Raw genomic sequence first — 16,724 nt, 5'->3', positions numbered from 1 at the left:
ATATCGTGCATATTATTATTTAACTCGATTCAAACGAAAAACCATACGACCCGCCCTGCAGTACGTAATAATTTTATTCAAGTAATAAAATGTTACGAAAAGGATTTGCCACCTTACTTGAGAAGAAATTTTTAGTTACATCTGCTCAATGTAAGTACAAAAAAAATTGATTATTTTTATTGTACTTATACTTTAAATACACACAATTATATAAAAAAATGTTTTATAAGTGAAAAGGTAAAAGTTTCTATCTTATATGGTCGGCTGAGTTAAATTCCATTAATAGTTTTGGCATTGCTTATGTTATTGATCTTCTATAGTTTCGTTGGTTGGCCTTAATTCGTTGTACCCCTCTAAAAGCAAAGAATCACACAACCCCAATCCTAGGTATAAATTCCAAAACAATAAATATTAAATACCAGCAGAAATGTAAATGTAGCTTTACCAACAATAATTCACTACTATAGTATCACATTTTTTATGCATTATTTTGATTATAATATTATATTTTGATGGCTCATATTAACAGCTAAATAGTTATCATTCTTTACTATTACATTAAAATGTAGAAATATTTGATCCATATTTGATTACAAGAAACACTCTTTTAAACTTGCTTTTCTAGATTCAAAAAAGTTGAGCATTTCATCTCCTCTTGAACCTGAAGGACCATCAATCAAAACAACAGTCCCTGGACCCAAAACCAAGAAGTTGCTAAAAGAACTCTCAGCTTTGCAGGTATAAGTTTCGTAAATTTATTTGTTAAATTAAGCATACCTATGACAGGAACTACTGTATCAAATTAGTAACAATGGAAGCATTCTAATAAGAGACTTGTAACTTGTAAGACTTGTAAGACTCTTATTAGAATAGTACTTTTATTTCTAAAACGAAGTCAAGTACCCACCCGCGTATTTATAACTGCACATGCGTGAAACAGCTAGTAAAATATTCTTCTATGAAGATTTTTTTTAAATTTAAATAAAATATAAATACCCACTAATCATTGCCATTCAGGATCTGAGTTTAGTATTTATAGTCAGTTTGTTGCTATCTACTGCATCTGAATTAATATTTCAAACTGTATGAAGACCGTGCGTCGTGATTTTTAAACGAAACGAAGGCATTGCTTTGCATTGCGATTGGCCTCTATCTATTTCTTAGATTTATGTACCTGTGACGAGATTTTCTTAATAGGGTAATTTGAAAGTGATCACTATTCTGTGCCTGAGACAGGCTGTTGATTTTGAGGGCTAAGAAATGACAGTTTTCTTTAGCGTACAATTTAGTGTTAATTACGCACGCCATAATAAAAGTCCATAGGTGCAAAGCCAAAAGCTCATTCTCACTCACACTGCTCTAACATTGACTTTTTTACAACGCATAGAAAAATACAGTGGTACTTTGCCGGTATTTGAACTTTGAACTCACGGTCTCAGGGTTGATAATCGTATGCCAAACCAGTAACGCTGTTTTTGTTCGTATTTTGCATTTAGGCTGCATTTATTCTATCCAAACAAAAATCATTATCGTACGTCAATTCGTAATGAATACAATAATCATCAAACTATAATAATCAAAATTGAGTATTCTATGAAAATACTGAATTTTTGGGATAAAAATGATTTTTGTTGCAGCAAGCTGATTCTGTACAGCTATTTGCTGACTATGACAAGAGCATTGGAAACTACTTCGTTGATGCAGATGGTAATACATTTTTAGATGCCTTCACACAGATATCTTCTGTACCTCTTGGATACAATCATCCTGAGTTGCTGACAACATTTGATGATAAACATAACTTGGTAAGATAATTATGTCAATGCTTATGTTTATCTGTTTGTTATGTATCTTGACGAATCTTCTTGTTTAATAAATTTAAGCAATTTTTGTAGAGAGAGCTTATAAACAGGCCAGCTCTTGGTGTATTCCCAGCTCAAAATTGGCCTGATCGATTAAAAAATGTATTGATGTCAGTGGCACCTAACGGTGTTAATGGAATTGCTACCATGATGTGTGGATCGTGTTCTAATGAGAATGCTTATAAGACCGTCATGATGTGGTACCGTAATAAGCAACGAGGTGGTAATGTTGATTTTACACCTGAAGAGCTCGCGACTTGCATGCTTAATCAACAACCAGGTTCTCCAAATTTATCGATATTGTCCTTTAAGGTAAGGATTTTAATATTCATCTCATTTTGTTTAGTTACCGTAATATATTTGAATGCGGTTTCTCGAATTCTTACCATTAAGGATAAAAAATCGGACGTAAAGTAATTCGTCTCTGCCCCACGAAAATAAGCAGCTTAATTCACATTAAAATATAAGATTATATATTTTTGTGCGCTTGTAAAAATATTATTAATTGAAAATAAAAGTCATCGTACTTTTCACTATTATTAAAAATCAACGTACTTTTGTACTAATACCTAGGTATTAAATAATAAAATAGTATTTATTTAATAGTATTAGTAATAAAAGTACGTTGAACATAAATTAACTAACCCATACGCTGTATAAGGTGCACGGTGTATTTAAATATGTACAGTACAATACAACACTCATAATATAATGCGTTAGTTACTAGAAAATAAAAAATGCTACTGTGTACTAGTGTACACACGTTAGAAGCGAAACTTTTGTATGACCTTATTTTTTCGAATGAAATGATCTACTATATACAACTTTACAGAAATCGGTTAATTAAAGTTGAATTAGTTAAATTTTAACAAAAGGTTTTTATTATCATATTACAAATATGTAATACAATTATTTCATTTTACCTTATTTCTAATCAGGTTATTACAGAATTTCAATAATTATACTGTAATGATTACTACCATTTTTATCGTTATAGTATATTTTTGTTATTAATGGGTTCAATCTCTTCGAATTAACCGTGGCAGGAACAAGAAAAGAAAGATGGCGCGTAACCGAAACATGTGTTTCTCTTCAACAATTTCAAATGCTTTAATAATAAATCATAGATAATATACCGTTTTCAAAAAAAAAAATCTAAAAAAAGTACTAAATTAGACTGAGCGTCTGTCGAGGGCGTGCTGAATAATTTGCTATAATTTTAGGGAGGTTTCCATGGACGTACATTTGGTGCATTGTCCACAACGAGGTCAAAACCAATACATAAATTGGATTGTCCTGCATTTGATTGGCCGGTCGCTCCCTTTCCAAGATATAAATATCCCCTCGATCAACATGTATCTGAGAACCAACAGGAAGACGCCAAGTATGATAGATTATACTTAGTTTTATTATGAATAACCATTTTTTCTTTGTTTTCTTTTTTTTTACTTACTTATCTTTTTATTTCTCTTTATTTCTTCTAGTCTTATTAAATGGTGATTATTTAAGAGGTGAAGGCGGATTAAAAACTGGTAGGTGCTGGTTTATTTTTGTTGTAGACTAATTTATTAATTGTATATGTTTGTTGTTTACCTACACATAGTTTAGTCTGAATATTTTTTCTCAATGAAAGATTTTTTTTCAGATGTTTAGAACAAGTAGCAGACGTTATTGAGAAGTATAATAAAAATGGTAACCCTGTAGCCGGTGTAATAGTGGAGCCCATCCAATCTGAAGGGGGTGATCATGAGGCATCTCCGGAATTCTTTCAAAAACTACAGAAGATATGTCAATCAGTATGAAATCGTTTCCATTAAATTTTTAGTAAACAACATTATTTGATATTTTAAATCAAATAGGGTCAGCTAATATTATCGAAAAAAACTCACTGATTAAGCTATAACAATACAGCCTTTAGCAATGAACAAGACTAATATGCCCTACTCTAACGGGTTAAGAATTTACTATTCTTACTGTATTAAATGAAGCTTTTTTTTAAAATTCGAATAAAATTCCTTTTTTTCTGGTATTCCTTCTAACAGAAAGGAGTTGCATTGATCATAGACGAAGTTCAAACTGGGTGTGGACCGACAGGCAAAATGTGGTGCTATGAACACTTTAACTTGCCTTGCCCACCCGATGTCGTTACATTTAGTAAGAAAATGCTGACAGGTGGATTTTACTTTAACACTGAGTTCAGGTAAGTACCTCCTACACTTATTTGCATATACCGACGAGTAGAGATAAACCAATTCTGATTACTTTACCTGTAGGCTTTAATTCTAGATTAAACTATAGTTTAGGATTTGCATTTTTGTAATCGGTCATAAATGTGTCGGTAATTTCACTAATACATAATATTATATAGCATAATACGGATTCCATTGATCCGTTGAATTTTATCAATGACGGAATTTTTTGGATAGATTTCAAAAATCAAATTCTCTTATTAATGTTTTGGTTAAGTTAATACAAGTAGTTTGCTTTCGTATTATAAATATTTCAGGCCCATTAAAATAGCAATAAGCCCTCCACTGATTTATTCAATTGCTACATCGTTAGTGAGCTGTTATTGTGACTCCAAGCCAATTCACAAACATTACAATATATGAATATAAATTATCGCATCCGTTATTCAACTCCTAGTTGTCCCATACTTTACAAGTGATTTCGTTTGTGAACTCTAAAAAAAAATGTCTATATCTTATTTTTCGTTCAGCGGTTAACCAAACAAATAATGAACGAGTTTAATTATCCTCAATGACACAGAAATTAGCGTATGACCAACAAAAATTAGGACCAGTTGGTCGTTTGTACATGCTACAATGTCGGTAGATATATTTTATTATTTAAGATGGTTTTACATGAGGTTAATTATATTTATATTAATATATCTATACTAGAACAATGTGAAAACACACAATGGAGAAATGAATTTGACCTTGACGTAATCATGACAAATCTCGCTAAGACAAAGATAAAACGAAGTCACATCTGATGTTATATAAGATTAGATGCTACAAAAATAATCTTCCTAAAAATAAATTAGTGTAGGTGAAAATATTTTAGTAATGACTCTTAGTGCGTCATAGTATTTCCTCTTTGAAATTTATTGCTAGTGGAGTGTGAGATGTCGTCTTTGTAAAATAATGTATAGGTATATAGTATATGTATATAACTTGCAAAATGCTCCGTGTATACAAAGATTCAATATGATAATTGAAGTCTAAAAACTCTTATTTTGCGTTTGCGTATAAAGGCTAGTTAAAGTTCTCAGAGTAGAGTTGGTGGTAAGCAACTTTAACTTCGGCAAACAGATATCCTTATCACCTAGCAATAAAAATATACTTTACGATCTATTCTCATACCTAAAAAAAAAACTCGTTTGATAGAGTGTGACCGCGTCACAATATAAACATTTTTATATACAATGTATAATTGACTTGCTTAATATTTTTAGACCACCTCAAGCCTACCGAGTTTTCAACACGTGGATGGGTGATCCAGGAAAGCTTATCTTACTGGAGAGAGTATTAAAAGTGATAAAGTCTCAAAATTTACTCAATGTCGTTAATGAGACTGGGAAGACTCTTAAAGATGGTCTTCTTGAACTTGAGAAGGAATTTCCACACCTCATAAATAGCGTTAGAGGACGTGGTACATTTTTATCCTTCAATGCACCAACGACTGATTGCAGAGACAAAATTAATGCCGACTTAAAGAAAAACGGTACCTCCCTTATGAAATATATTATCTAATGTTTTGTTGAAAAATTTGTTCACGTTATACAATTATTATAGGTCCGACAATCGGCACACGAAGAAAAATTATGTATTCATTATGTTTGCAGGTATTCTTAGCGGCACATGTGGAGAGATAGCCATAAGGTTACGCCCGGCACTTATTTTTCAACCAAAACACGCAGGCATTTACTTGGATATACTGCGTAAAACTTTGAAAAATGTCAACTAATTTCCTATTTACTACATTCAAAATCTAATGTATTAATTATGCTATTTAAACCGATTGTGTTAGGCAAAAGTAAGTATAAAAAAAATCATAAAAATACCTATACATATGATACCCATACTTTAACTTTTTGGTTCTTTTATAATTTTTACATCAACAATAATTAAGTTTAAGTTAAAGTTCCCTACAAAAAATTGGCCAAAGTTAGTTGGTAGTTGGGTTATTGTTTCGGGCTTGTTGGGCTATGCGGAATTTTGCTAATTTAAATCTTGCAGAGTCCGTTATATAATTAGTTAATAAAATTATTTAATTCGGTATCTAAATTATGCCAAATATGAATAACTATATTATTTTAGTTTAAATTCTATGGTGCCATTTAGCTATAATATTAACACACCTTTGTCTTCCAATAATGGTAAATAAATAATTTTAAGATTGCCTGTGTTTTATTAAACTATATATGTATTCGAATTATAATGGTATTCGTTACTTTGTCGCTTCGATTTATTTATTAAGAGCCGAGTTTCGTTAACACTTTTAAACAATACAGCCTGTTCTTTCATTATGATTGATCGAATATATAACACACCAGAGCATAATTATTTATTATTTCCCTATAATTAATAAAAGCTTTATAAAACTGATCTATCTTTCAAGTCGACCTGTTTAAAAACTTTACATAAACGCTATGAGAATTAGTTTTTAATCTAAATTTACACTTTTTTCTCGAACTTAGAGGTCCTGAAGCTTTTTTAACCGACTATAAAATTGAAGTTTTCATTTCGACGAGATTTATTTAGTGTGCTCTGTGGAATGCAGCAACAGAATATAAACATTGAAACATTCTAGATCCATCTGTCATTAATGACTGATACTGATGTGAAATCTGCCGTTCAATGTTAAGTTTACTTGTCTAGTCCGATCGCATTTGGTAATTTATTGAAAGCTGAAACTTGATTGAAAATCTTTGATCCTTTCCTTGTGTTGTTATTTCAAGTTAAAAGTAGTCTCTGTGAAATACTTTTGAGTATATTTAATGTATGTTAGTGCATTCATTAAATTTAAGCGACCATAAACTGTTTATAGAGCCCATTATTAGAAATTTCCCAAGATACTTATTTAACACGACTGATCAGTGAATAATACATTGTTGGTGGTGAATGGTGATACATACTACCTACATAGTGACATTTGAGAGGTTGGATTAGTGAAGTCGTTGTAATTTGTGTATCACTAGTATACTGCTTAAAACAACAAATGCAAAGGTATCTAAATATTACATAATATTCACTTTAAATTAATTGTTTAGACGACATAATTATCCAAACACAGATGCTTCCCTAAGTATTGTCATGTTATCATTTTGATGAGCATCAGACTTTGTGTAGGTGTGTTGTGTCATTTCTTTAGAAGAATTCCCTTTTTCTCCTAGTTATATTAATTTAAATCACTGGCTCTTGATTTCAATTCAATAAATATTCTAAACTAGAAATGATTAAGAACATGTTATTCACTATTTTGCCTTATCTAGAGAGTTAACCACTGGTGCCATTTAGAGGCCAAGTTTTTTTTCGAAATTGAATTTATCATGTCCTTTATGCTAGATTTTAAATTAAAATATGGTATTAATGCAAGTAAATGTTTTAAGAGCTATTAATGTGTCTTTAATAGGATGTGTTTACATGAGATTTGTAATTCTTCCTCATAACTTATCCCAAAACTTTTTACTTCAAATGAAATTAAAAATAAAATGCTGGTTGTCTATTATTCATAACTGTCAATAAAAAAAATATCAACAAAATACCTGTCATAAGTTAAGTATTATAAATGGGTATGTATAAAAAATAAAAAGAAACAGGGGTCAAAATTATTGAAGTTTTAAAATTACCTCTATCTTATTTAAATTAAAAAAAAAGCAATGTTATGTATGAAAAAAGAATCACCTGAACTAAACTTTACCAAATAATGTAGACATACATAATAAAAATTAATCAAAGTAATAGAATTAATTAACACTGATGTTAGATGTATAATTTTTTAATAATATAATTGATGTTCATTTATTTTAGATCTACTTGAACACCCCTTAAGGGAAATTAGAAATGGTTGACTACTACCGAATACTTGGTGTGACTCGTACATCTTCAGATGCAGAGATAAAAAAGGCGTAAGTATCTTGATAATATATATAATACATTTTTACAATTGGCATATGTCAATAAAGTTTATTTGCCATAATTTAGCATCACATCTGATGTCTTTTCCCAGTTTATACTTTGTTACTATCTTTATTTATTTATTTATTTATCCTTTATCGCCTTATACAAAAACACACAACAGAAATAAAAAATCTCTAATTAACCTTTATAATTTATAGGTTCATGAAACTATGTACCTATAAACCTACATTAAGTGGTTATTACCAACTGATTCTTCTTTGATCTTCTTCCTTCTCCACCATTTACTATTTTTAACTTTAACCATGGGTTATATACATTTATACTAATATATGTTGATTAGAATCTAAAATATTTATGTAATATATGCTTTACTCTTGTACCTTAAACATTGTTACAATTTCAGGTATCGGAAACTTGCTCTTAAATGGCACCCTGATAAGAATCCTGACAACGCAGATGAAGCCAATAGGAAATTTAAAGAGATATCTGAAGCATATGAGGTTTTATCAGATGGTAAATGCTTTGATATTAAATACAAATAATGACAGTAACTTATTTTTATATGTTATGCGACATTTCAAGCAGTGGCTATTAGTCATTTCTGACCTTTCAGATCTGAAATAAATTGTAATGATAATGTCCCTGAGTAAAAAAGAGTAAAACATTACAATCCTTTTGAGTGACTAAGCTGTTGCTCTCATTCTAACTTTAATTCATTGTTGTTTTTGTTTTTAATGTAATATCTTAACCGTTATTATATCTTGGTGTCTGGATAATAAAAAAAACATTGTGTATCAATAAGGCACTGTCCCTGATTTAAAAGAGTTTTTAAACTTTTACTAAGCTTTAAAACTTAGAAAGTGTAAAGAAACTTTGTTGTTGGGTAGCTAACAAGCGGAAAGTGTATGATGCACGTGGGTCCAGTCACCATGGCCATAGATATCAGAGCAAGAATGGAGTTAATGGCCATCGGCACTTTAGCTTCAAGGGTTTTTTTGGAGACACACCTTTCCATCGGTTCTTTGGTAGATGAAAATTTCTTGTAGGGTTTTTGCTTTAATTTGAATATTATCATAACCCAATGGCTTTTTTTATAAATTGATATTTAAAAATATAATTGTCTTTTAAAATAACACAGTTAACAAGTAAAACAATACTAAATATATGTTTTATTTTTGCATGTAATGATACTATTCAAACATATGTATCTAACAAATTATATATTTTTATGCTGTTTAATTATGAATTAACAGGAATCAGCCATTTTCGTGTTTTACGCTTAATTAATGATAGCTAACATTTGAGTTTTTGTGGGGTTTTTCAACATATTTCTACAAAAAACTACTTGAGTTTCGTGGGGTTTTATAATCATTTTTCTACAATTAAAGACTTATTGAAGTTATACTTCTTCAGGCGAGTTAGAGAAAAGATTTTTTGATGCGCGCTCACACCGTCACAAAACACCCACACCCTGAATTTAGCTATAGTCAACATTTTAGATTTTTAAAGTTATACTTCTTTTGGTGCGTATATTTATTCTATTGTTAGTGTAGTTTTACCTACAAACGTAGAATAAGGCGAAAGATAAATTTTTTGAAAAGATTCTTATCTTGTACCTAAGATGTATAACTTCTAACGCGTGTATATAAGTCCTCACACGTTTTTCATGTTTTTTAGTATTTCTGTAAATAAGCTATCTAGAGTCATAGACTTTAAATAAATTAGAAAAACATTTGACTACATAAACCATACTCTATACTATTTGATACAATAGTTTATTTATGTGCAATTAATGTCATGAATGTTTTATATAATAATGAAGTGTATTTTGTGTGTTCAACTTACATTTTATATTTATTAACTTTTATTACATTGAAACCGCGAATATATGAGGGTATCACAATGTTTGTGCTACTGGATTTTCACTATTGTATAGAATAGGAATGTTGTTCACATTTCAAACAGGCACATTAGATTTCTTTTAACTAGCTTTTCACTCACGTTAGACCTGTGAACATCATAAACGTGTGCTTGGCTCTTGGTTACTTAGCTGCTGAGTCATTTTAAGACTATAATGAATGTCTCTCCTTAATTGGAATCAATTTAGAGATTTAGAGGTATTTTGTTCGAAATTAAAAACTTGTTATTAATTACTTACTACTAAGATAAGATTTTAGATAAGAATAATCATGTTTATAAAACAGATCCCAATAATAATAATTATTATTTTTAAACAAATTTATTTTAATATAATTAAGTTAGAGTCAACCTAAATTGTACCTAAACTGTACCCAACCTAGCTTGTGATACTAACGTACTTTATGCGTACTTATATTTAATAATATATCGATTATTATTATACGGTGATAATTAAAAACTTCTGTTTGTAAAAGACATTCAACACACTCAGATATTTGATCATGATATAGTAATAAGATACAGTTAACCATGCGTTGTAGACTTAGCTGCTTCTGCATTACCGAATACAATGCCATGCTATAATATTCTATATTCTTAACAATATTAATGTTTGAAATTTCGATAAAGTAAATTTAGCTTAAAAGTCAATTTAAGTTTTGATATTAAATTAGAATATTTTTTTAACAGAAAGAAAACGACGTGTCTACGATCAGTATGGCAAAGAAGGTCTAAACAGCAGCCGCGGCCGCCGATCAACTACTGATGAAGATTATGACTTTGGCTATCACAGCTTCCCGTTCACATTCCGCGATCCAGAGGAAGTGTTTAGAGAATTCTTTGGCGGGTCTCCGTTTAGTGAACTTTTTGCAGGTAGGTTTCAAAAAGCTATAACTATACAGCGGGTAAAAATTCCCAATGTACAGAAGAGTGATCACCTTCTTGCCTTCGCGCATCTTCACTCTCCAAAAGCCTCAGCCAACATTGGAGTACTGAACGACTGACTGACATATCGAATAACCTTCGGGTTTGCGGTTATTTAGATTAAATGTCTAAAAGGCATGGTGTGCCCAGCAAGGCGGGACGTTACTTCACTCCGCGCCACCGCTTGCAACTCTATAAAGGGCAAGTTTAGCCCCATATGGTGTAATGTTCTCACCTCTGGACGGAAGCTCCTCATACCGGCTTTTCCACCTTACTATATTTTACGAAGCGATTCGAATCGTCGATGACCAGTCACTTTCCGACTTCTACCATGAAGAGTGTTCAGATGAATACTTCAGCTTTGTTTTGTCATTGGACGTCAAGGCGTACGAAAATCCACCTCGACTTCGATCCACAACTGAATATGTTTTAAGGTTATTTTTTGCCGTGTCCCCACTATGTGTCAGCTACTGAAGTGTTTCCGAACCAATTCGACTTAAGCTCCTTCAATTCTTAAAAGGCTAGCAACAATTACGAGCTTTCGCTAATGTCAGTGCCCATGGGCGGCATGGTTTTTTGCCAGCTCTGGCCCCTATAAAAACATTTCTTTTGTGGTTCGATAACACATGAGTATTAGCTGTGTTTTAGTCTGGCCGATTTCTAGATAACAATCCACGCAATAATGATAATATTATAGATCAATATTACATGCTTCATCTTTGCTTCAGATATAAATGGACACGGTAACCACAGACACGGGCGTCGTAGTCACCATCCAAGCACATCCCTGACATCGTCTTTGTTCAATCCGTTTGGCTTCGGGATGCAGGGTCTGGATGATTTTTTCCAGGCATCTAACGGGAACGCATTCACTTCCTTCTCGACATTCAATAGCTCGCTGGCGGGCCCTGGAAGTGCTAATATGAGAAGTACTACAACCACCACTCGCGTAGTCAATGGAAAGAAGATTACTACTAAAAAGTAAGTAATGATAATTATCATATAAGGTAAAAGTTACCATAATTTATTAAAACAATTAATTGATTTAATATATGTATAATTGATACACATAATCAAAGACTTGATATATTCAAAGATATACAGATAATCTACAGTCTATTTATGGCTAAACAGTTTTTTTTACAAGAAGGGATACTGCTTGAAAAAAAGTCACCTCAGATTCAGATGTTACACTTTAAACTATTCAATGCAAGATTCCTACATCGTCAAATCTATTGGTGGTATTTAAAAGTATTGACACAAGAATTCATTGGACTATTAAGAATCTTGCTAATCTATATTTTTAATAACTGACATTAAAAATATTTTTTCAGAGTTACGGAGAATGGTCGAGAAACTGTGATGTCTTACGAGAATGGGGTCCTAAAATCAAAGACTGTCAATGGTGTACCTCAGTCACTAACATACAGTTAATTTAATTATTTACACCCTAACTTAACCAGATCCAAATACCTACCATACTCGATCGAAAGATAAATTGTTCAAACATTTATCTTAATTACACTATTACTTAATAATATCCAATTTGACATATTGAGAAACTAAAATATCTAAATTTTAAAATAACTGTATTTTGCTCATGTTAAGTTCACTATGTTTAGTCACACTTTTTTGATCTCGACTCATGGATGAGAATTTTACTATGGCTGCGAATTTAAACCTTTTGGTGTTGTAGGTAAAACAATAATATTAAGTAATCCACACGACGTTTTTAAGAGCTGTTTTAGTAATTACAAAAACGTGATGAGCATTAAAATTGTATCTAGAAAATTTGTAGGGTTTTGTACCTAGTCGAGTTATTTATTATGGTTTGGCTTTATATAAGATTGTAACCTCCAAAACCAAGCTTTATGTAGTAATTTGATTAGTCATAATCAAAAATTAACAAATAGAATTTCTATGAACTAAAAATATCACAATTTTCTAAGCTTATACTACATTAGGACCAAATTAATTCTACATTCATTTAATATTCAGTTAACGTTAGACAATCATCACAAATATTTGTCCTTGATTTTAAGATTGTATAAATTAACAGATTTACGCAAGCTTTAATATATTTGCTTTAGTGTGTAAACATTGAACAAGGCTTTCATATTGTAAATTGCAGTTACTTAAAAATTCTGTGACTAGTAAGCAGTGAGACTCGTTAGCTAACATTAGTCGCGTTGACTCGCTTTAAAGTATGGTTTTATGACTAAAAGTGGCTTTTCAGTAGGTACTTAATTAAGATCTTATTCATAATGATGTAGGATAGTAAATAATAGCCGAAAAATAATTTTTGCATAAAAGTAACGTTTTCGTAATTTGAAAAAATTATGGCAGTCTTATTTTTCGTGTGCCATTATCATTTTCACATGTAAATAGTTGAAAAGTTTGTTGCAATGCCCAACCAAAATTTTTGTCAGCTAGTAATGAGCACTGAACACAAAGAAATTGATAAAAAATAAACTATAATAATTTGCTTTATTATTCCTTGTCTTTTATTTCTAAATCTACCCTTTTTTCCATTTTAACAAGCATTTCTTATCTTATTTGCTTACTGCTTAAAACTACTACCCGATTAGCCTAATTATTACTTATTTAATTGATGTGATTTTCTTATGTACGTAGTTGGCCCCAAAGTTCTGTCACTGGTACATTAAATTTCATTTCACACAATATAAAATCATAAAAAGTGGTTTTTTTAGTGTTTTTTTTATAGAACAGGGGACAAATGGGCAGGAGGCTCACCTGACGCTCGCCCATGGGCACTCTCAATGCCAGAAAGCTGGCGAGTTCGTTGCCAGCCTTTTAAGAATTGGTCGGCTCGTTTCTTGAAGGATCCTGAGTCGAATTGGTTCGGAAACACTGCAGTCAACTCCTATGAATGCTCTACATGGTATATGTGGTAGAAGATGCAGAGTGACCCCACATCTCTACGCATTGCCAAAGGATCAAGCCAAGGTCAAGTGGAAGTAGCTGGTACTGGGGAGCCCCCGCCCAGAGCTGAGAATAGTACCCCTGTGGGGTTGGCCCCTTTTGCGCTTTTTTGAATTGCCTCTGCCCCTCTATCTGTAAGGTATACAATAACGTCACAAGCTGAACGACGACGACGAAAGCCGTGCCCACTCAGGAGGACCATTAATAACAGGATGTAATATGGAGAACACACCTCCTGTATAGGGCGATGGTTGGACGGATATTGCTATAATCTGTGTCTAAAAATTAAGAAATACAATATGTCTTTGTCACACTTGACTATCTAGTTGACATTGATCTATTTACATTTAGCTTTTTAGATACTAAAATTATTTGTAGATTTGTTCTAAACAAATTACAACACCTAAGAGCTAAAATCCTAAAATGTTAAATAAAGTTTTATTATCAACTGACGTAGCATTGGTGTGTGTGCAACATGCTCTTTCAACCGAGAAAGAAGAAATTATGGGATTGTTAATTGGGGAGGTAAATAGGCCAATGAACTTTATATTTGTATTTAGCGAATTGACTGTGTTTTCAATTCCAAATTATATGTGAAAAGTTTAAGCTAACTACGTTTAATAAATTCTATATAAACATTAGTCTATTAAATATAATATTTATTTACTAGGTACATAATAATGGGACCTTAGTCTCTATTGTATCATCAGTAATATTACGAAGGTTAGACAAAAAACCAGACAGAGTTGAAATATCAGAAGAACAACTTGTACAAGCAACTCTTAGAGCTGAAGAACTAGCAGCTGAAGTTGGGAGACCATTAAGAGTTGTAGGGTGGTACCATTCCCATCCTCATATTACGGTTTGGCCGTCTCATGTTGGCAAGTTCACATTTTAATAAATGAAATTTTTTTTTAAATATAAGACATAGCTGACGATTATTTTTATTATTCTAGACTTAGCTACTCAATTCATGTATCAAAGAATGGATTCAAGCTTTGTTGGCATCATTTTTGCAGTCTTTCTCTCAGACCAAACTGCAAAAGCCCCTTCGGTAAATATTGATATGCTTTAGTTGGTCCTTTACTTAGCAATGTCATTCCATCAATAATTTAATACGATTAAAATTGTTCAATGTATTTTAGGTTCAAATTACTTGCTTTCAATCTGTAAGTGAAGGATCAAGCCAGGGACGGCGTGAAATAGAATTGGAAATTACTAATTGTAATGATTCCTTAACAAAGAATAATTTTGAAGTAAGAATTTATAATATGATTATAAGTTTTATTGTGTTTTGTTTGAAACAATTAAATGTATATCTTTAACAAATGCAATTGCCTTGTAGCTTCTAATTTTTTTTTGTGATAAACATAAGTAAGTGATTTCTTGTAATAGATACTGACTCAGTTACCCACAACTTTAAAAGAAGAAGAAGATGAAGCTTTTAGATTGGAAGCTGGAGAAATAGAAACAGATGATATAATTATTAAACAGCACAACACAGCCGTGAGAACTATAGCCATTGGGCACATAGTAGAAAAGGTGTGTATAGTCATAAGTCATAAGAAATTTGTTACTGTGATAACTAAAATACCTTTAGGTATTTACTAACAGTTAAAACAATTGTAAACTGAACTTTGACCAATGCAATTACCAGAACTGGCAGTAAATGTAAAATTAAATTCATTTAATATTTCTTTTTTTTGACGTTCATAAGTGTACATTGTTACCTACATGAATAAATAAATTTTGATTTGATTTGACATTACTTGTTATAATGAAAGTTCAGTTTACAATTACGATAATCACATAAATAATAGAAAGATATTAGTTTTTATTAAAATAATTAGAAACCAAATATATATTATTGCTAGACATCTCCTTCAAAATTAAAGAAAACATGTTTAGAAAATCATTTTCTCTGACTTTAAGGCGTTTGTTTGTATGTTTAAAAGGTAAAACAGTGATGTTTTAACCTTGGCAAAATGAAAGAAATCAGAAAGGCAAGACATCTAGGACTCTAACTTTTCTTAGTTAAGTTATCAATTTTATTATTATCGAAATAAATATATATGGCATATCTGAAGTATTGTGTAAAAACTCTGCAAACAATTAAAGAAAAATAGTCTGCCACCATCATAGTGCTTCGTTTTATATTACGAGTTATCGACAAAAACAACTCTATATTATTTAGCAAAAAACGGAAGGCAACTGATGTTTTTTTTCAATTTGGAATTCATATTTATGTTCCAATGTAAATAAAAATGTCAAAACATGAAATAAGTCATACACTCATACTACGTGTAATCGTAATAATTAGCCGTAATACTTTTCGCTAACTTCAACAAAATGTAATAGTTTAACTCAGTAAGTAAAATGACCCAATTTCAAGTTCAGTTCAAGTTGAGACGTGGATGTCTGCCTTGATTTTCTTTATTATTTAAATTATATTGACTACTACCCGCAGAGGCAGAAACAAGCAATTAATTTATTTTCGAGTTTTTTTTTACAGATTTAAACCTCTAGCTTAAAAACGCAGATATGTAAGACCTTAATTAATGAAGAAAATTTTGCCGTATTGGTGCATTTTTTAATTCCTATCAATACGAAATACGAGCAAATCATATACATACTTAAATGCTAGCCCGCTCCCTAGTTACTATGTATATAATAGTGGTAAATTTAAGCTCCATAAAGTTTATAAAGATATTTTAGTACTTTTAATAAAAGTATTTTGAAAAACAATTTGTTACACTGATAAAATATTTCAGGTATCAAGACCAATGCTTGAGGCACTTGTAACAAGGAATGCCTTAAATAGTGTGCGTCTGAAAGCTTTAAAGAAGCATCATCAAGATTTAATGTCCAGATTAGATAATATGCCTTGTAATATATAAAGAATATAATATTCAATAAGTAAAACAATTTA

The 16,724-nt window shown here is 31.2% G+C and overlaps 3 protein-coding genes across 4 annotated transcripts; all 3 read left to right on the top strand.

Moving 5' to 3' along the window:
• The first annotated feature begins 11 nt into the window (after positions 1 to 11).
• On the top strand, positions 12 to 6,267 carry LOC110992699 (4-aminobutyrate aminotransferase, mitochondrial). The gene is made up of 9 exons (XM_022258621.2): positions 12 to 150; positions 626 to 738; positions 1,638 to 1,805; positions 1,896 to 2,174; positions 3,086 to 3,246; positions 3,508 to 3,658; positions 3,905 to 4,062; positions 5,323 to 5,591; positions 5,713 to 6,267. Exons 1-9 carry the CDS (start codon positions 90 to 92, stop codon positions 5,832 to 5,834), a joined length of 1,482 nt encoding a protein of 493 aa, XP_022114313.1. The 5' UTR covers positions 12 to 89; the 3' UTR covers positions 5,835 to 6,267.
• Positions 6,268 to 6,731: 464 nt separating this feature from the next.
• On the top strand, positions 6,732 to 13,345 carry LOC110992701 (dnaJ homolog subfamily B member 6). Of its 2 annotated transcripts, XM_022258624.2 has the most exons (7): positions 6,732 to 7,096; positions 7,901 to 7,998; positions 8,415 to 8,524; positions 8,899 to 9,036; positions 10,619 to 10,801; positions 11,581 to 11,833; positions 12,187 to 13,345. In XM_022258624.2, exons 2-7 carry the CDS (start codon positions 7,934 to 7,936, stop codon positions 12,284 to 12,286), a joined length of 849 nt encoding a protein of 282 aa, XP_022114316.1. In that variant the 5' UTR covers positions 6,732 to 7,096; positions 7,901 to 7,933; the 3' UTR covers positions 12,287 to 13,345. The 2 variants fall into 2 exon arrangements, with proteins under 2 accessions (XP_022114316.1, XP_022114317.1); XM_022258625.2 differs by lacking the exon at positions 8,899 to 9,036 and having other exon boundaries at positions 6,737 to 7,096.
• A 767-nt stretch (positions 13,346 to 14,112) lies between these two features.
• LOC110992738 (lys-63-specific deubiquitinase BRCC36-like) lies at positions 14,113 to 16,720 on the top strand. Its single transcript, XM_022258668.2, has 6 exons — positions 14,113 to 14,320; positions 14,466 to 14,676; positions 14,752 to 14,849; positions 14,941 to 15,051; positions 15,191 to 15,337; positions 16,567 to 16,720. Exons 1-6 carry the CDS (start codon positions 14,219 to 14,221, stop codon positions 16,690 to 16,692), a joined length of 795 nt encoding a protein of 264 aa, XP_022114360.1. The 5' UTR covers positions 14,113 to 14,218; the 3' UTR covers positions 16,693 to 16,720.
• Positions 16,721 to 16,724: the final 4 nt, after the last annotated feature.

Source organism: Pieris rapae, chromosome 7, assembly GCF_905147795.1.
Source record: "Pieris rapae chromosome 7, ilPieRapa1.1, whole genome shotgun sequence".
Lineage (NCBI taxonomy): Eukaryota > Metazoa > Arthropoda > Insecta > Lepidoptera > Pieridae > Pieris > Pieris rapae.
The sequence above is the reverse complement of the archived record's forward strand: the minus strand, read 5'-3'. Positions and strand labels throughout refer to the sequence as shown.

Bases quoted from the DNA above. Each gene is read 5' to 3' on its own strand.
- LOC110992699 (XM_022258621.2), top strand. From the start codon at position 90: ATGTTACGAAAAGGATTTGCCACCTTACTTGAGAAGAAATTTTTAGTT. The intron at 3,247-3,507 runs GTATGATAGATT...ATTTTTTTTCAG, and splicing joins AACCAACAGGAAGACGCCAA to ATGTTTAGAACAAGTAGCAG. The intron at 3,659-3,904 runs GTATGAAATCGT...TCCTTCTAACAG, and splicing joins TACAGAAGATATGTCAATCA to AAAGGAGTTGCATTGATCAT.
- LOC110992701 (XM_022258624.2), top strand. From the start codon at position 7,934: ATGGTTGACTACTACCGAATACTTGGTGTGACTCGTACATCTTCAGAT. The intron at 7,999-8,414 runs GTAAGTATCTTG...TTACAATTTCAG, and splicing joins GATGCAGAGATAAAAAAGGC to GTATCGGAAACTTGCTCTTA. The intron at 10,802-11,580 runs GTAGGTTTCAAA...TCTTTGCTTCAG, and splicing joins GTTTAGTGAACTTTTTGCAG to ATATAAATGGACACGGTAAC.
- LOC110992738 (XM_022258668.2), top strand. From the start codon at position 14,219: ATGTTAAATAAAGTTTTATTATCAACTGACGTAGCATTGGTGTGTGTG. The intron at 14,677-14,751 runs GCAAGTTCACAT...TTATTATTCTAG, and splicing joins GGTTTGGCCGTCTCATGTTG to ACTTAGCTACTCAATTCATG. The intron at 15,052-15,190 runs GTAAGAATTTAT...TTCTTGTAATAG, and splicing joins TAACAAAGAATAATTTTGAA to ATACTGACTCAGTTACCCAC.